At 45.9% G+C, this 19,651-nt stretch overlaps 1 protein-coding gene across 1 annotated transcript in view; it reads right to left on the bottom strand.

Moving 5' to 3' along the window:
- Positions 1 to 700: 700 nt before the first annotated feature.
- Positions 701 to 19,651, bottom strand: part of Usp3 (ubiquitin specific peptidase 3) — a 78,391-nt gene continuing 59,440 nt past the window's right edge. The window contains exons 9-15 of the mRNA XM_042687839.1: positions 17,789 to 17,935; positions 14,363 to 14,469; positions 14,172 to 14,252; positions 2,940 to 3,058; positions 2,593 to 2,706; positions 2,430 to 2,497; positions 701 to 950 (exon numbers count right to left, since the gene is read on the bottom strand). Of these exons, the coding sequence (XP_042543773.1) occupies positions 785 to 950; positions 2,430 to 2,497; positions 2,593 to 2,706; positions 2,940 to 3,058; positions 14,172 to 14,252; positions 14,363 to 14,469; positions 17,789 to 17,935 (802 nt within the window). The 3' untranslated portion in view covers positions 701 to 784. The remainder of the gene's footprint in view (positions 951 to 2,429; positions 2,498 to 2,592; positions 2,707 to 2,939; positions 3,059 to 14,171; positions 14,253 to 14,362; positions 14,470 to 17,788; positions 17,936 to 19,651) is intronic.

The raw sequence follows: 19,651 nt of genomic DNA, 5'->3' as shown, positions 1-19,651 counted from the left end.
CGCGCTCCGGGGCCGCAGCCCGGCCGCCGCTCACTGAGCCTCGGGCCACGTTTCAAGGTGAGCGGTGGCGATGACGCACGCGCCTAGCTCTCTGAACAATCTGGAAACCGAGGCAGCCGAGTTCAATAGAAACGCACTCCGCTGGGCCCGCAGGCCGGGCCGGGGAGTCTGCAGACCCCCGGCGAGGGTCACGATCCCCCCTCGGGGTCCAACAAGGGGCGAGTCCTCAGCTGGAGGGGAGCAAGCTGCCTTTCCTTGAACTCTCGCCGCCTCTCCCCAAGGAAATGGCCACTCCGGACACTGCAAAGCCCCCAGGAGGAGGAGCTGTGTGCTGGTGCCAGTGTGGGGGGGTGGGGGGAATGGGGGGGTCTCGAGGTCGTGCGCCCCGCTTGCAGGTGGGCCTGGCCCCGGCGGCCCCGCCTCCCCTCACAGGCACGGCTGCTTTCAGCACGCAGGACTCAAAAGCATGGCTGTGCATGTGCCTCAGAGAGAGAACCAAAAGTCATTAATATAAAAAAGTCACACAGAACTAAGTTCTGGAAGCTACGTATAAAAACTGAATTATTAAAGTAAAGCAGCAAATGGAAATGTCTGCTGAGGTTTTCTGGTAGAACAACCACCATGAGTTGGTGCCCATATTCAGTAAGTCACTACAACTGACAGAACTAAACCTGAAACAGGAAAATCGAAAAGTGCATAATGAAGTTAAATTCTGGATCAAGTATTTATGGGAGCTGGAAATGTTTGTCCGGGGCGGGAGGCGGGCGGTGATTTAGAGGCAGTGTTAAAGTTTGTCTGATCCCGCTCTGGCCTGGCGCTCCACGTAGAAAAGGATGTAGGCCTTGGCCTTCAGCACAGTCTCCTCGTCCGTCAGCGTTACAGTACTGTCATTGAAGTGGAACCAGCGGCCTTCGTGGGTGGCGTAGGCTGTGTAATGTCCAGAGCCCACCCTGGAAGGCAAGGCGACACATTGAGGGAGTCACATGAGGACTTGCTATGGATGGAACCCATTTTAACAGTACTGCCATCAGATAAATCCTAGACGCCTTGCTTTGAACTGGCTAACTGAGCTCGTGTGTCTACTTTCCTCCACCAGGAGTGCCAAGGGCCATCTAGATATTTATAACATTTGAGGGCCATCGGAAGTCTAAGCCGCAGGCGGCACAGGTGTCTGTCCAGCACATACCGAATGGTTTTGTGGGACTCCTACAGCAAGCCAATGGAAAAGACAAGGACCTGACCATGGAAAAACGGGAAAGACTGCACCCCGTCACCTGACTAGAAATAAAGCAGATGACACTAGACGAATGGAAGAACTAAAGAGCTGTAGAACTCGCAGCCTAACAAGAACAGGTCAAGGCTTATGGAACGCCGAGTGGCAGACTGTGTGTCAGCAGGCCCGGCCTGGCCACCGACGCCCCAAGGCCAGCCCTCCACCTCAGAGGGCCCGCGGACACAAGACCACAACAGAGAACGGTCAGACTGAACGTGAGAACATTCTGAGTGGGGCTGGGAAGGTGGCTCAGTGGTAGAGCGCTTGCCTTACATGCATGAGGCCCTGGGTTCGATTCCTCAGCACCACATAAGCAAAAAGAAAAAAGCCAGAAGTGGCGCTGTGGCTCAAGTGGTAGAGCGCTAGCCTTGAGCTGAAGAGCTGAGGGACAGCGCCCAGGCCCAGAGTGCAGGCCCCACGACTGGACCAAAAAAAAAGAACATTCTGAGTGTCTCTGCCAACTACTGCTCAGGGATACACCCAATTTTCCTCCAATGCCAAGGAAAAAACTAGGACGCTTATGAAGACACAATCAGACTCCAACCAGATTCGTCATTCGTAACACTGACCCGAAAGTCAAGTCAGTGGAACCAATCTACAGAGTTGTAAAATATTTTATCCACAGGTGCAAATATTTTTATCCTGGGTAGTAGTTCTGCCCAAGTATGATAGTTCAGGTTTGATAGTTAAAAATAATAGTAATAAGTATAGTTCACCTCTGCATATCACCTTTATAATAACAAAAATTCTAAGCCTTAAAGCTCAACAAAATTTTTTCAAATGTTATCCAATTTTAGCCCAGCACTGATGGCTCACCCCTATAATCCTAGCTACACAGGCAGAAAAACCCATGAGATTCCATCTCCAAAATAACCCACAAAAGGCAGGGCAGGAGGCATGGCGCAAGGGGTAGAGTGCCAAGCCAAGCAAGTGAACAAAACAAACATGAGCCCTGACAAAAGAAGGAACTAGAATAAAGACAACCCAGAAGATGGGGGGAAACAGTAGGCTCCTAAAGCTGTCCGTTTTCCTGGTCTCTGCCTGCCTTCCATGGATGCCTGCAGCCCACACTGCTACTCTTGTGCTGGCTGCCAGGTCCTCCCCACCAGAAGATGCTGGCAGCCAAGCTGGGGAAGCAGCACTGCATCTCACTCACCCAGAGCCGTGATGCACCACCACGGCGGCCAGGTCGTACAGGCAGCTGTCCGGGCCGCTGTTCTCAGGCTGCGGGACAAGGAGTCGGGAGCATGGTCAGTGACGGTGGCGGTGCTCTGCCGGCGACCTGCCCCTCTGCAGGAGCCAGGCAGGTCATCACTTACCTCCAGCAAGTAGCATTTCATGTCTAGGCCCCTCAGTGGGAACTCTACATAGGTATCGACTTTGTTTCTTAAATAGGCTGTCCAATGAAATCGTTTCAAATGTAAGCACAGCACCTGGGCGAGAAAGGACAGGATGGTGAAGGGCCTGGTGCACCCCGGTCTCCACTCGGGGTGCTGAATGCTGCTCAGCTTTGCCTCCTTCCGTGCACCCCCCCCCCAAAAGGTCTCAGCAGAGAATATAGAGAACAATTGTGTAAAGCTCCGACTACAACAGTCCTCAATCAGGCACACCCCAACCGCAGCGTGCGCGCGCAGACACTGAATTGTGACTGCACTTCGCCACTTACCCTGGGGAGTTTCTGAATCCAAAACTTTTTTGTGGACTTCTGTTTCTTTTTGCATTTATGGCACATATATAACTCCGTCTCATCAAGCTCTTCTAAGTCGGTAAAACTGCGAAGACAATCTGAAACCAAATTCATTTTTGCAGCATTAAGACACTTTGTAGAAGCAACTTCTGAAGTCAGCGCCAGCCAGCGGGTCTGGGCCTGGCCGTGTCGGCTCTGACCTTACGAAAGCCACAGGGAAAGCCACGGCCCGAGGGCTGCGGCAGACGCAAGCCAGAAAGCCCCTGGCGTGAGCCCTGGCACCCAGAGATGACCGGTTGGCACAAGGTGGTGGTTTTACTAGAAATAATGGGATATTTAGTGGAAATGCTAATAAAAATGGATTCCTAGTGAAATCGAGTTTTGGTAGCAACCTTCTCAACAGGCTTTTAACAAAGCCCCAAGTGCACAAAAAGTCAGATTTAGAACCTTTTTACAATCCTAACTACTTAAAAAACAAAATTACCCAGGGCTAATCTTTTTTTTTCTTTTTTTGGGGGGTGGGGGGTGGAGGGAGGGGAGGTGTTGGTCCTGGGGCTTGAACTCCAGGCCTAGGTGGCGTAGCTGAGCCTTATTGCTCAAGGCTCGTGCTCTACCACTTGAGCCACAGCTCCACTTCGGCGTTTTTGGTTATTTGGAGATAAACATTTCACAGGCATTGAGGGCTGGCTTCAAGCCTCAAACCTCAGAGCTCAGCCTCCGAAGCAGCTAGGATTCCAGGCTGTGAGTGCCCAGCAGGACCATGCGTTCTTGAGTATGGCTCTGCTCTGACTCCAAGGCCTAGAAGGCACCAGAACCTCTGCCTCATTTCCCCTCATCTCAACTTAGTTCTCGAGCCTTACCCAATCCCCCCCTTTCCTCCACGCCATGCTCACAGAGCGCATGAGTCCAGCAGGTATGTGCTGTGAACACAACTAACTCTGTGCAGGGGCCTCCCATGGGCACGCCTGCAGCCGGCCAGGCAGGCTGAGTCCCTTTAGACCACTCATTAGGGCGCCAGGGAGCTCTGAAGCCAGCATCATGTGAGCTTGCATCAGCAGCCAGTCCTGCTTGCATCATGGACAGACCGTGGTGTTGTCAAGGAAGAAAGAGCAGAGTTTTCCGTACTCAAGATCAGTGTGAGCACCGAAACCAGAACCTGATAAAAGCTGTATATGAAAACCCAGGGAGCATTAGACTAGGTGATGGAAGACTGAAAACTTTTCCCTAAAGGTCAGAAGCAAGACCAGGAACCCACATTTGCTACTTCTGTTCAACATAGTACTAGTTTCAACCAGAGCAATGAGGGGAAAAAAGACATCCAAAACAGAAAGGAAAAACTTAAATTAAGCCTGTTCAGCAACTGCATGGTCTTACAGCTAAAAAAAAAAAAAAATTATTCAGTGAGTCCCAGAAAAGTTAAAAGCTGAGTATAGCTGCTCATATCTGTAATCCCAGCTACTTAGGAGGCGGGGAGATCTGGAGTGTGGCTCAGGAAATCCAGCCGGGTACCAGTAGCTCCCACGTGTAACCCTACCTACTTGGGACGCTGAGATCATGAGTCTGAGAGTTCCAGGCTAGCCTGGACAGAAAAGTCCACAAGACTCCATGGCAACAGAATCTGCTGGGTGTGGTGGGATGTGCCCGCCCGTCCTCCCGCCTACTCCAGGAAGCCTGAGACAGGTGGACCTGGAAACCCCAGCTCTAACAACCTTCTCTAGAAAGTCTTGGGTCTAATATCACGCAGCTGGCGTGGTGAGGGCTTCGTGGGCAGCAGTGACAACACTGGAAAGTCTATCCTCGTGGTTAGACTCACTTCCTACCAGTGTTCTGCTTCAAGATGACAAATGTGAGGCAGACTGCAGGAACAGAGAAAACTGCTTCGAATGTTAACGGGAAGCTTCCTCATGATCGAGTATTTCTTTTTAAATTAGTGATGCGATGAACGTCCTTTACAGATATGCTGGCCCGAGTTTGCAAGTAAAATAACTAGTTATGGAACTACCTGGGACCATGCTGACAGCCCTCCCCCACGGCGCCTGCACACAGCACTTCCTGCCTCTATCCTAACCCGCCACCCTATCTTGCCAACAGATTAGTGTGTGTGTGTGTGTGTGTGTGTGTGTGTGTGTGATACACACACACACATTTTTTTCTTTTGGGCAAGTTGCACTTTCTTAATGTATCATATATTTGGGCAGAGTACCTTTTATTTCAGATGTTACAAACAGTTGTCTCATTTGTCTTCTCTATGCTATGGTGTGTCATGACTGTGCAGTGGATTTAGCTGCATAATGAGTTCTGGCCTTGCTGACACACTCGGATCCTCTGCTGACGTCAGAGACACTTGCCCACAGTGTTTTGTGGTACTTTCCACATTTATATCTTGAGAGCTCTAATTCAGGAAAATATAAAGTGGGGTAATACTGATGTTTTCCCACATTAATATTAATCACTTTTACACCATTTACTGGCTGGTTTCTCATTTCCCCTGGCTTGTACTTTTTCTTTGTGGTAGAATAAACTCACATGCACAAGTTTTCCCTCTCTCTCACGCCGCTATTCAGTACTGCAGGCCGCTCATGCTGCTCTACCCTGCTCCCGTTTCAGGGAGAAGACAGGCCACCACAGGCAGGAGCCACAGCCGCCTCCTCGGGCTCGGACTTGTCCTTTCATAAAACTCTATTATTTTTTTTTAAGTAGTACTGGGACTGGACCTAGAGGCCTCCCACATTGCTAGAGGACTACTTGAGTCACACCTTCAGCCCTCTCTTTTTGGCTTTTTGGGATACAGGCCCTTGCTAATGTAGTCTAGCATGGCTTTGAACTTGAAAGCCTCTTGCCTTGGCTTCCAAATGCTGGGGTCACAAGTGTGTGCCATTATGCCCAGCAATCTTGCACATTTCTAAGTTTATTATTTGTGTGTATGCCAGTTTGGGGACTTGAACACAGGACCTGGGTGTTGTCCCTGAGCTGTTTTGCTCAAATCTGGCTCACTTGAGCCACAGCTTCACTTTTGCCTTTTGCTGGATAACTGGAAACGACTGGGCTGGCTTTGAACCATGATCCTCAGATCTCATCCTCCTTAAGTAGCTAGGATTACAGGTGAGCCTCACCAGTGCCCAGCTCTGTATGACCTTTGTGATGTGCTGCAGAACCCAGTCTGTTTTTCTGTTGAGAATTTGTGCGCCTATATTCATCTGGAATATAGGCCCATAATTTGTTTTCTGCATCTTTGTCTGATTTTGGTATCAGTGTAAGGCTGGCCTTTGGGGTTTGGCAGAGTTCCATTTCAATTTCTGGGAACAGTTTTATGAAAACACATTTTACAAATCAATGGGAGTCACTAGACGGCTGTATGTATGTACATATCATCACTAATCGGATGCCCCCCTTTCCTTAGGACTTTTCCAGACCCTCATCATTGTTCTCCTGTCAAATTATTACTTTTTCTTTCTTAAAGTCGCCACGTGAGCATGCACCTTTCTGTGTCTGGCTTATTTCACTTAATATGATGTGCTCTGGTTCCATCCATTTTCCTGCAAATGCTAAAGTTACATTCTTTTTGCTGTTGCTGTTGTTGTTGGTCGTGGAACTTGAACTCTGGGCTTGGGCACTGTCCCTCAGCTCTTCAGCTCAAGGCTAGCACTCTACCGCTTAAGCCACAGCGCCACTTCCAGTTTTCTAGTGGTTTATTGGAGATGAGTCTCATGGACTTTGCTGCCTGGGCTGGCTTTGAATTGTGATCCTCAGATCTCAGCCTCCTCAGTAGCTAGGATTACAGGCGTGAGCCACCGGCACCTGGCTGTATTTTCTTTATCCACTCATCTGTCCTTGGACGCTACTGCTGATCACACATCTTGGCGATTGTGGACAGTCCTGGTGTAAACACAGGCTTACAGGTCTCTTGTGTGCCAACTTCACTTCCTTCAGTACATACCAGGAGTGGGGAAGGTGGACTGTGTGCTAGTTCTCGTGTGACCTTCTGAACTGTTTGATGTAGTGACTGTACTAATAATCTACATCTCCACCAATAGTATAGAAGGGTTAGGATTCCTTTTCCTTCGCATCCTTGCAGCATTTGTTCTGCTGGTTTTATTTTTGGTAACAACCATCCTAACCGGGGTGAGGTCTCAGAGTCTCACTGTAGTTTTTTGTTGTGTTGTGTCGGTCCTGGGGCTTGAACTTGAGACCTGGGCATTGTCCCTGAGCTTTTTTACTCAAGGCTGGTGCTCTACTACTGCTCCACTATTGGCTTTTATTTTTTTTTTTGGGGGGGGGGGGGGTCCAGTCGTGGGGCCTGAACTCTGGGCCTGGGCGCTGTCCCTCAGCTCTTCAGCTCAAGGCTAGTGCTCTACCACCTGAGCCACAGCGCCACTTCCGGCTTTTTTCTTTTTGCTTATGTGGTGCTGAGGAATTGAACCCAGGGCCTCTGGCTTGCAAGGCAAGCGCTCTACCACTGAGCCACCTTCCCAGCCCGTCACTTCTGGCTTTTTTATAGTTAATTGGAGATAAGAGTCTGGTAGACATTCCTGCTTGGGCTGGCTCTGAACTGAGATCCTTAGATCTCAGCCTCCTAAGTAGCTAAGTATAGGCAGGACCACTGACCCCCATTTCTCATTGTAGTTTTGATCTGTTCTTCTCTAATAGCTAATGATATTGATTACTTTTCATGTATTTACTTAATATTGGTGTTGCTGCTTTGGAGACTTATCTATTCAGACTGCTTACCTGTTTTTTAATCAGATTGCTTAAGTTTTGTTATTGTAGGTTTTTTTCAGTTCTTATATATTAATCATCTGCCAAATGAATAGCTCCCATTGTGTAGGATCTCTCATCACTGATGATTTTTTTTCCTGCACTGTACAGCAGATCATTTTAAGGGTAGGGATTTGTGCTTTGATGTGAGGCCTGGACTCAGCTGGGAGGGAGCCAGAATTACAAGTGTATTGGTATGCACCACCACATCCACCCTGAATTTTGTAATTTAGATTTATTATTCTGTCTTTATGGCAATACCATGCTGGGCTTTCCCAAGGCTGTGTAGTAATGTCTTAAAATCAGGTATTGTGGTGTTTCCAGCTTTGCTATTTTGGCCCAAGATTGCCTTAGCTATTTAGAATATTTTGTGCTTTCATATGGATTTTAGGATTATTTTTAGTTCTGTGAAGAATGCCATTGGTATTTGATGGGCTAAACTTTTTGATTGCTTTAAGAAGCATTAGTTCTTCTGATTCATGAACATGGGAAGTCTTTTCACCTTGTGTGTCTTGAACCTGAAACTTCTCTTTTCGGTGTTCCATAATTTTCATTATAGAGATCTTTCACACCCTTCAGTTTATTCCTAGATGTTGCATTAATTTTTGTAACTACTGTGCACGGACCTGTTTTCATTATTGCTTTCTAAGCAATTTTATTATTGGTGTATAGAAAAGCTATTGGGGGCTGGGAATGTGGCTTAGTGGTCGAGTGCTTACCTAGCAAGCATGAAACCCTGGGCTTGATTCCTCAGTACCATATAAAACAGACAAAGCCAGAAATGGCACTGTGGCTCAAGTGGTAGAGTGCTAGCTGTGAGCTAAAGCTCAGGGATAGTACCCAGGCTCAGAGTTCAAGCCTCAGGACTGGCAAAAAAAACAAAACAAAACAAAAAGAAAGAAAAGCTTACTGACTTTGTAGCCTGCTACTTTACTGAATTCATCCTGCTTTGGTAAACTCCGGGTTTTCTATGTACAGAATCGTGTCATCTGCACAGAGGGATAATGACTCCCACACCTTCCCTACTTAGAGTTCCTTTTTTTTCCCTCTTGCCTAATTGCTTTGGCTAAATCTCTAATACTAAGTGAATACCAGCAGTTAGAGTGACATCTTGCCTTATTCCTGAACTTAGAAGAAATGCTTTGGGGTTTTTCCCCATTCTGTGTGATATTTGGCTATAGGTTAGTCATTTATAGCCTTCGACTATATAATGAGAACTGAGCCTTGAGTACCTAATTTGTTTGGAGTTTTTATCATGAATATTTCATCAAATGCTTCTAATGAGATTATGTGATTTCTACTCTACTTCATTTATATAATGTGCTTCACTTAATGATTCATGTAAGTTGAGCCATTCTTGCAGTCCTGGAATGAAACCAACTTGATAGTTAAGTGGTGTATTTTGTATATACATTCACAATAGATACTTCGGTTTTGGTAATGGAGTCAATGCTGGCATCATAGAATTAGTATAGAAGGTTTCTCAGGAGTGGTCTGTAAAATCTGGCAGCGATGTTATCCAGTGCTCAGTTTCTCTTTTTTGGGAGACTTAATTACTGATTCAGTCTTATTACTTGCTATTGGTCTATTCACTTTTTATATCCTCAAGAGTTTGTTTTGGTAGGTAATGTGTCCAGTATATTTCACTTTCATCTAGATTCTCTTGTCTATTAGCACAGTTTCCCCGAAATACTCCCTAAGAATCCTTTGAATTTCTGTAGCATCTGCTGCAATGTCTCTTTGTCATTTCTAGTTAGGTTCTGTCTCAATAAGTCTAGCTAAAGGTTGATCATTTGAAAAGATAAAACTGACAAACTCATTTCACAGATGCTCTGTATTCTTCTAAAGTCTAAAAGATAAGTCTAAAGACTTTAGACTATTTGATTTGTTTCTATTCTGATCTATATTATTTCTTTCCTTCTAATTTGGGGGTGTGGTTCTTTCCTAAAACTGAGCTGTATCATTGTTTTAAATATATTTCTTTTTTGGCAGTGCTGGAGAATGAACTCAGGGCTAAATGCTTCACTCTACCCTTCAGCTACACACTTTTAGCTCCTTTTTGCCTTGGTTCCATTTAAGGTGGCATCTCTCACTTTATGCCCAGACTAGCCTTGGTTGTAATCATTCTTTTTGTGCTTCCCTATGTTGCTGTGGATGAAAGGTGTGTGTTTTTTGCCTCCCAGTACTGGGGAACAGGCACGTGCTACCATGTCTAGCCACTGAGATGGAATCTTGCAAATTTTTTTTGTTTGTTTGTTTTGTGTCGGTCGTGGGGCTTGAACTCTGGGCACTGTCCCTCAGCTCTTCAGCTCAAGGCTAGCGCTCTACCACTTGAGCCACAGTGCCACTTCCAGTTTTCTAGTGATTTATTGGAGATAAGAGTCTCACAGGGGCTGGGAAGGTGGCTCAGTGGTAGAGCGCTTGCCTTGCATGCCTGAGGCCCTGGGTTCAATTCCCCAGCACCACATAAGCAAAAAGAAAAAAAGCCGGAAGTGGCACTGTGGCTCAAGTGGTACAGCACTAGCCTTGAGCTGAAGAGCTGAGGGACAGTGCCCAGGCCCAGAGTTCAGGCCCCATGACCGGACCAAAAAACAAAACAAAACAAAACAAAAAAAAAAGAGTCTCACAGACTTTCCTGCCCAGGCTGGCTTTGAACCTCAATCCTCAGATCTCAGCCTCCTGAGTAGCTAGGATTACAGGCGTGAGCCACTAGTGTCCAGCTGGAATCTTGCAAACTTTTATGCCTGGGCTGGCAGAAAACCACGATTCTCCAATCTCAGCCTCTAAGTACCTAGAACTATAGAAGTGATTCACCTTGCCTGGCTTCAACTGTATTTTTAGCCTGACTTACGACAGTTCTTAGATTTGACTGGTTCTTTCTCACAATCTGTCTTTGCTGAATTTCTCATTTATATCCCACACTCTCTTCCTAATTTCATGTAAATATCTGTAGTTTCTTGGCTCTGATTCAGCATTTCATCTCCTTTGCTATCTTAGGAATCTCTTACTAGGGAATTACCAATTTTGTAAGGTGCTATGTTCCCTTGGTTTTTCATGTCTCTTTTATTCCTCTGTTGAAATTTGCACAATTGACCAAACTGGCTATCTCTACCATTTTATGTGATGGGCATCTTAGCAACTCCCTCCTCAAGCTGTGTCTTGGAGTAGCAATTTATTATGCAAAATGGAGACCATTTCCAGATACACAACAGCGAACCTTCTTGGGCTGTTACTTGTGAGTTTAGGCACATCTGAATGCTCTGTCTTTGCAGGATGGACAAGAATGGGGACAGTCCAGCAATTCAGGCAGCTGTACCGTAGGTAGCAAATTGAGGCCCATCCTGTCTGGTTATTGAAATCGGAGGAATGGCCCCTGTAGATGATAGAGACTACCTCAGGCTACTGCTACTAGAATGGATCTCTGTTCCTGGCTCCTCTAGTAGTGGTGAGCACCTGGAGCACCTGACCTCTGATGCTTCGCGGGGGACAGGATCCGGGGGAACTTGTTGACACGTCCACCAGATGCAGAAGACCCCGTAGGTGTGGACAGAAAGGTATTTCATCTCTGCTGCTACTGTGGGCATGTCTACCCAGGGCAGAACCTGACACGGGGCACTGGCTTGGGCTTTTCTCCCTATTTGCTGGCATTGTGCTTGCCACCAGGGCAGTGAAGCCAGGTGGAATTTCTTTTAGCCGAGCAGCTCACAGGAGGAAGAGCACGTGGAAAGCAGCTGGTGGCAGCAGGCTGTGTGTCTGGACCTGTGTGGCTGTGTGACAGCCAGCCCCTTTCTTCCTCTGGCTTTGTGTGTGGAATGCACGCAGGATGCAGTGGAGAGGTGGCAGCTGAGGCGGTCTGAGGGTCACAGCAGAACCAGTAGGCAGAATTTTTCTACAGAGGACTGGAGGCTTTAGCGGGAGGGCTGGCACCCCACAAAACCACAGGAACCGGACATTCTCCCAGTCCTCAAGGAGAGGTTTGGACTTCCCTGATTCTTCTAGCTAGCACTCTGAGTCCCTCATCACTCGGGGTCCCTCTGAGGTTCTTGATTTGAAGGGGGCCACCGTGGTGCTTGGATCAGCACTCGGGCTTTGGTGAGTTCAGTTGTAGAGTGATTTTTCGGTAACAAATGTCCGCAGTGCTTCGACTCCAGTCTCGACCTGAAGCAGTCCATGGAGGTGGCCACATGGCTGTGCCACAGCTGGAAGCATTCAGAGGGCATGTCCTCAGGCTGCAGTCGGATGTTGCGGCCTGTGTGCCCAGTTCCTAGAGGGCTGGCACAAGGGCTGTGAGCCAGCAGCTCTGGTCCCTGAACCACAGGATGGGATGGGACCTCCACTAGGTCCCACAAGATGTGCGCAGTTGATGCTTGCTGTGGCACTGGTAATGGCAGACCAAGTTATGGGACTCAAAGGGGACCTTCCCTACCTAAGTCTTGTGGGGCAATTTCAGCACCGGAGCCAGTCTTGTAGAGCTGTGGTACAACGATCGTACCTTCTCCAGGTCTCAAAGAACAGGAGCAAGTAAATCAGACACCAGTAGCCATAGTCCCAAGTCTGTGGGCTACAGAGCCCTTCTCCAGATCCCCCACTGCATGTACAGGTCACATCTGGGCTTATGGCACCGGTGCCCACAGTTCTGAAAGTCAAGCATGAGTGGCTTATCTGAAGATGTAGAGGCAGTCATAGTGAGGCAAGTGCTGGTGGCACTCAAGTCCCAGAGCTGTGGGGCATTCCCCTAGTTCTAAGCAACAAGCTTGGGCAATGCCAGGGGATTTTGTATCAGCAGTTACAGTCCTAAGGCTGTGACCTTATAAGACAACCTTCCCTACCTCCTGTGAGGCAGGCGTGGGCCACTATTCTGGAGCTTCAGGACACAGATGGGGCCTCCCCCAGACCTGTGGGGGAGGAATGGTAAGCTTGGGCTTTCTACACAAGGCGGCCCCCAGGGGGAGCCAGGTAGTGCTGGAGTGTGCACTGGCAGCTGCGTTTCTAGAGCTGTGCCTGGACCCATCTCAGGTTCCCAGGGAGAGGGTGCTAGTGGTGCTGGCTGCTGAGGGAAGGTGGTGTCTAGCAGGGCGGGGTTGGTTGCTGGCATTCTCCAGCCCCAGGCAGAAGCGCTGCAACCCCACTCTGCTCTCCAGGATTGCTGGTTCCCAGTCTCCCCAAATCACTCTCCACAAGACGCAGTTCTTCCTTCCCTGCCAGGCATTTCTCTCAGCAGCAGACATGCAAGGTGCCATCCTGCGTCCTCTCTCCATGAATTTTAAATTAGATCTTTCCCCTTGATTGAAGTAGCTAATGCTCATTAAAGAAAAGAATTGGCTCAAGGTCTCCCAAAGTAAGTGTGAATTTTAATGGTCTTGTGATTAAAAAGCAGGCCTCAAACTCGATATAACAGATAAGATAAACTGATTTCTCAAACTATTATTCCTGTAAAAGAAGAACTAGTGTAATTTATAAAAATTTGCTGAGGGGCTGGGAAGGTGGCACAAGTGGTAGAGCGCTTGCCTTGCATACATGAGGCCCTGGGTTCAACTCCTCAGCACCACATAAGCAAAAAGAAAAAAAGCTGGACGTGGCGCTGTGGCTCAAGTGGTAGAGCGCTAGCCTTGAGCTGAAGAGCTGAAGGACAGCGCCCAGGCCCACAGTTCAGGCCCCACGACTGGACCCCAAAAAAAAAAAAAAATTTGCTGAGGGGCTGGGAAGGTGGCTCAGTGGTAGAGCGCTTGCCTTGCATGCATGAGGCCCTGGGTTTGATTCCTCAGCACCACGTAATAAACAAAAAGAAAAAAAGCCGAAGTGGCACTGTGGCTCAAGTGGTAGAGCGCTAGCCTTGAGCTGAAGAGCTGAGGGACCAGCGCCCAGGCCCAGAGTTCAAGCCCCACCACACACACACACACACACACACACACACACACACACACACACAAACACACACACACACACACACACACACACACATATTGCTGAGTTTTCTTTCTAGAGGTACTAGTATCTTTCAGACCAAATTTTGTTTCATCTGGTCAGAAAACTTTTTGAAAGCACTAAGGTTTAAACTCAGGGTTCATACTTAACACTTGAGCCACGCCTCTAGTCCTTTTGCACAGGCCTTAGACCCATCCTATTTATACCCCTGACCCCATGTGCTCAGCTACTGGTTGAGATGGGGGTTTCAGGCCAGGTCTCTGCCTGGGCTGATCTTGCACCACTGGCACCCAGGCTTGGTGAGAAACTTTCTCTTTTATATACTGGCAATCTTAAAGCCAATAGTAAGAAAACAAAGATAGTTTATGCATCCTCTAATACCATCATGTGGTAAACAGACACAACAGAATTTTAGGGAGCAGTAAAATTGCAACAGAGATACATTGAAGACAAGAGGTGGCACAGAACACAAATAGAACTCAATACTATTCCGTTTTTAAAGAAATTTCTAGAACATTAAAATATCTTTACCTCGTAATGAACAAACCGGTCCATTTTCTTGATTCTTAGAACGCTTACTTCGGAACTGGCTTGGAATATCTAATGAAAGATCTTAAAAGGACAGAGGAAAATATCTGTTAAGGGCCTGTGACCACACGCAGAAAGTAATCACTACTCTGTTTTCTCAAGTGTAACGACATAAACAGGCCCGTATATCTTACCTAGGAATGGATCGAACTTCCTGGACTCTGTCCCGCAAATGAGGCAGTTGACCTCATTCTGAAGGATGCCTCCGAAGATAGCTGTGACAACGGTCGATGCTCCGTTTCTAGAGGAAACATCTCAGTGAAAAACTTAAATTTTTGCAAAGGCTCCTATAGGAAACTTCCTGTGTATACCATTTATATTTTAAATGACAAGATTAGAACTTCAAGGCTCTCTAGGCATATATTAAATAAATGATTTAACCACTAGCCTTCCCCTGTTGCACTTTCTCCAGAAGTAATTAACCCTGGCCTCTCCTTCGATGCTCACCCTCACCCCCACTTTAGGATGTACTAGATGTTTGCTGCATGACCTCTCATCACATGCACTTGACTCTGAACAACATTCTTAATCTGAGGATGTAAACAAAAATTAGTACAGATTTAGTCATTATTGCTGGAGATATAACTTCACAATTGAAGGTCCTGGGCCTGAATATTTCTTTTTAAAAAGCTCCTCCCACTGTAAACCAGTTTCTTGTGGAGATAAAAATATGCCACCTTAAGAACTAACTGTCCTAATGTGACAGAACCTCTCCAAGCCTCAGTTCCAGCCAGTGTAAACAGGAAGAGTACTGACCTGAGAGCCTGGCATGAAAGTGGGATGAGTTCTAGGAGCAGTGTGCAAGAAGAAAGCACTGGCAGTATTAGCATCAGGTCAGACCACATCTGCCTCTTGCTTTGTATTCTCCGAGTCTGTACAGTAGGTCACATACCTCACTGTTTCCAAGGATGGCATGCCTGCCACCGTGTGCGCACACCACAGACTCTGGACCAAGCAAGAGCAGCAGGCGCAGAAAGGTACTTTCTGCCTGCAGCCTCCACTCTAAGCACTGCTCCTTTACTGGGTCAGTCATCCTCACAACAGCTCTAGAGGGCAGATACTGCTATCCTCATTTTTCAGACCCAGAAACCAAGACACAGAGGATAAGTAACTTGGCTCAGGGTCCCACAGATGGTCTTGCCTGAGCATCTTCTCATAATGTAATGTGCTCTTACCTGAACCAAGATAACGGTAATGAATCTGAGGTGGCCTCAGTCACTTGCTGGGGTTAACGGTACTACAATCTCAAGCCCCACAACCAGAAAAAAAAAAAAAAAAAAAAAACCTATACAATCAACTTGTACGGTAGTCTTTGGACTAATAGAAACTGTTCTTTTCTATCATTTGCAATAAGTTATTCTTGAACTGAACTGTACTTTCTAACCCACTCCAAATTAAACCTACCCAAGCAATTCTTCAACTAGAAAAGTTTGATTTCTTTTCTATGGAAGGGCTTCCTTCCTTTACTGACCAAAGAAATGGACTAAGTTTATTGTTTTAAAACTCATTTGAAAGACATACTGACTAGGCTATTATCAGACAGACTAGAAAATTATAAAACAGAGGGGAACCATAACACACAGTGGACACTTTGGGTTTTAGGTTTATAACTGAGCCATAAGAACACACAGGGTAAAATGTTAAAAAAAAAGTTAAATTAAAAAAAAAAAAAAAAAGAACACATGGGGAAAAATCATCTGTAAACAAAGGACTTCAACCAACCCTTTCATGTAAACAGGACAATGCAAAGCAGTGTAACCATCTAAGTGCACTGTAACACAAAACAAGATTCATAAATAGTTCAAAACTGCTTGCTGTTCCTTCCCTGTGCACATACAAACAGTGTGTGAATACTGATTACCTAGTTCTTATACTACTAGGATCCTTTACATTAGTACTAGTGATTGTTTTGTTTATGAGACAGGGTCTTACCATGTAGTCTAGATTGGTCCTGCCTCAGTTTCCCACATGAAGTGAACTACCACACCCAGCCAGTGCTAGACATTAGCTACATATTAAAAGCAATACTTGTGGTATTTATTTTTGTCATCTCCCCGACCTTTGGTAGGTCTGGGTATGCTAACATAAGTAAGCACAGACTGCATAGGACCTCTTCTAGTTTTACTTAGCAAACACGCTCAGGTTTTTAAATGCTTACTCCAATGCACTGAAGCAAATAAAAGGAAACCTCAGTTTTTAATATTTCAAGATAATTTCTTCTTTCTATTCCTAACTCAAAAATGGAACTTGAAGTTCTTTACATTAACGAGCATTTACGGGTGCTTAAAGAATATCATGCAAACATTATATACAATGTTGATTCCATAGGGTGCCCAAGAAATTAGAGAAAATAATTAAGAAAACTCCTGGCTCACTCCGACTGTAAGAATAAGCATATGCTATGACAAAATACAGAACTTTAAAATTATGTATTTTATATGGTGCTAGCCGGAAGAATTTTACCAAGTCAAGGCCTTCCCTTTTTATACTGGAGTCTACTGGAGGGACAGACATACATGTATGTAAATTACTCTTTCCTTTGGGGAGTATCTTTTCTTATAAATCCCCTTCCTATATAGATCAATAAATCATTCCTTCCCCAGAAAAATGAAGATTCTGCTCTAAAAGTACGTTTTGTACTATTTATTACACAGAAAAGTAACCCAAAAAGATTGTTTGGTTGTTACTGAGAAAAAAAATGCTGAGAACTTAAATTCAATAAATTTTCAGTTTCATTATAGTCTTTTGGAAAACTCATTCAAAATATTTTAAGCAGCCAGGTGCCAGTGGCTCACACCTGTAATCCTAGCTACTCAGGAGGCTGAGATCTGAGGATCAAGGTTCAAAGCCACATAGGACACGAAAGTCCATGAAACTCTTATCTCCAATAAAACCACCAGAAAACCAGAAGTGACGCTGTGGCTCAAGTGGTAGAGCGCTAGCCTTGTGCTGAAGAGCTGAGGGACAGACACCAGGCTGAGTTCAAGCCCCACAATTCACACACACACACAAAAAAAAAAACGCTCATTTTTAGTGAACGTATAGACTTATTTTGTATATAGAAATTAACTACACCATTCAATGTACTTTGAGGAAAATGCTAACACATGCCTACTGTTTTTTCAAGTTTTAAGATGACCACATTAAGACGCAACTACGCTGTACTTGTGATCTAGATGCTAGACCACTTTAACTTTTTCAAGTGCACAGAAGTTCCAGCAAATGGGCTGGGAAGGTGGCTCAGTGGTAGAGCGCTTGCCTTGCATGCTCGAGGCCCTGGGTTCGATTCCTCAGCACCACATAAGAAAAAAGAAAAAAGCCGGAAGTGGCGCTGTGGCTCAAGTGGTAGAGCGCTAGCCTTGAGCTGAAGAGCTGAGAGACAGCGCCCAGGCCCAGAGTTCAGGCCCCAGTACCGGACCCAAAAAAAAAAAAAAAGAAGTTCCAGCAAATGTCCAGGTAACCCCCACAAACCTCTTCACTGCTAGAATTAACCTAACACACAGAAACATTCACAGGATACCCAAAGCACTCTACAAAAAAAGGACAAAAGGAAACCTTACATGCAGCACTTGTTACTTGCAGACAGAGTAGAATTCTCCTGTAGAATTGCTGAGCGAGAAACACCATTGAAGCCACCCTGGAGTTCCAGGTGGAGATGGTCCAAAAGGTAGCGCATGAACTCATGGGCGTCTTGCTGCTGATAGCCCCTAGAAGCAAATAGAAGCATGTGATGACCCAGAGGCTCTGCCTCTCCAGCCAAACATTCCAGAAAAGGCGGCCTATGCCCATGAGGACATCTCACCCCACTAATATCACACATTATACGGCATTTCAATAAAGAATTCTTGAAAAAATAATTTTGCATTTTAGAGCTAATTGGATTTGTAATGATGTCCTACAATGGCTTCTCCACTTCAGGGGTGAAGGAGTGTGGACAGAAGGGGGTTTGATGGGAATACATTGTATACATGTGTGGAAATGTCACAATGAACACCCCGACTGTGATTTCTCCCGTCTCCACAGCTAGAGAGTAGCAGATGAGACTAGAAGTCACATTCCTTGAATGGACCTTCAGTTTCCCACTTCCCTCTAGGCCTCTCTAGAAAAGACTCAAATGTTAAAATGTCACAACTTGCCCTCACTCAAAAAGCTAGGTGTATACATACCTGCACTATAATTTTAAACTCCTTAGATTAAAAATACGCATTTTTGAATAGCAGAAAGGAAGATTTTTTTTTTTTTGGTTGGTTGTGGGGTCTGAACTCTGGGCCTGGGCACTGTCCCTCAGCTCTTCAGCTCAAGGCTAGCGTTCTACCACTTGAGCCACAGCGCCACTTCTGGCTCTTTCTGCTTATGTGGTGCTGAGGAATTGAACATAGGGCCTCATGCATGCAAGGCAAGCACTCTGCCTCTGAGCCACCTTCCCAGCCTAGGAAGAATTATTTTTTTTTTTGGGGGGGGGGGGGTCCGGTTGTGGGGCCTGAACTCTGGGCCTGGGCGCTGTCCCTCAGCTCTTCAGCTCAAGGCTAGCGCTCTACCACTTGAGCCACAGCACCACTTCTGGCTCTTTCTGCGTATGTGGTGCTGAGGAATTGAACGTAGGGCCTCATGCATACAAGGCAAGCGCTCTACCACTGAGCCACCTTCCCAGCCCCCCTAGGAAGAATTTTTTAAGGTAAAAGATAACTAATGTTTCTGTACTTACACCTTAGTCACTGTTCCAAGAGGCCCCTTTTAAACATGTTACAAATGTACTGTTCAACATGTTCTTATATTACTTCTTACGCCATATTAAGATACGAAACTTCATGGAATTGTTAAGCTAATACAGACCAGTGGCTAATAAAATACATCAAGTAAAAATTAAGGAATTCTCTTAAAAGGCTCTAACAGGACAGACTCCTGCCAACATCTTGCCAGCATGGATGGAAAGGTCTCTGAGTCCATCACCCTCTGTAAACACACTCTCTGCCAATCATAGATCCCCTTGCTTCATAATGGAAACATCCCACGTTAGTTCACTTACGTATTTAAGGGGGAACTTTATACATTAAACATATTCTATGAAATACTCACTTGTTTTTATAATTCCATGGTTAAGATCAGTATTATCTGAAATTCTATCACATACAAAAAATTTCATTCTCGGGCTGGGAAGGGGGCTCAGTGGTAGAGCGCTTGCCTTGCATGCATGAGGCCCTGGGTTCGATTCCTCAGCACCACATAAGGAAAAAGAAAAAAGCCAGAAGTGGTGCTGTGGCTCAAGTGGTAGAGCGCTAGCCTTGAGCTGAAGAGCTAAGAGACAGCGCCCAGGCCCAGAGTTTAGGCCCCGCGACCAGAAAAAAAAAAAAAAAATTCATTCTCAAATATGTATTACTATATGTTATCACATTTCTTAAAATATACTATATGAAAGCCAGTAC

Source organism: Dipodomys spectabilis, unplaced genomic scaffold (genome assembly GCF_019054845.1).
Source record: "Dipodomys spectabilis isolate Male_0828 unplaced genomic scaffold, ASM1905484v1 ptg000108l, whole genome shotgun sequence".
In the NCBI taxonomy this organism is placed as follows: Eukaryota; Metazoa; Chordata; class Mammalia; order Rodentia; family Heteromyidae; genus Dipodomys; species Dipodomys spectabilis.
This window is presented reverse-complemented; position numbering and strand designations above follow the sequence as displayed.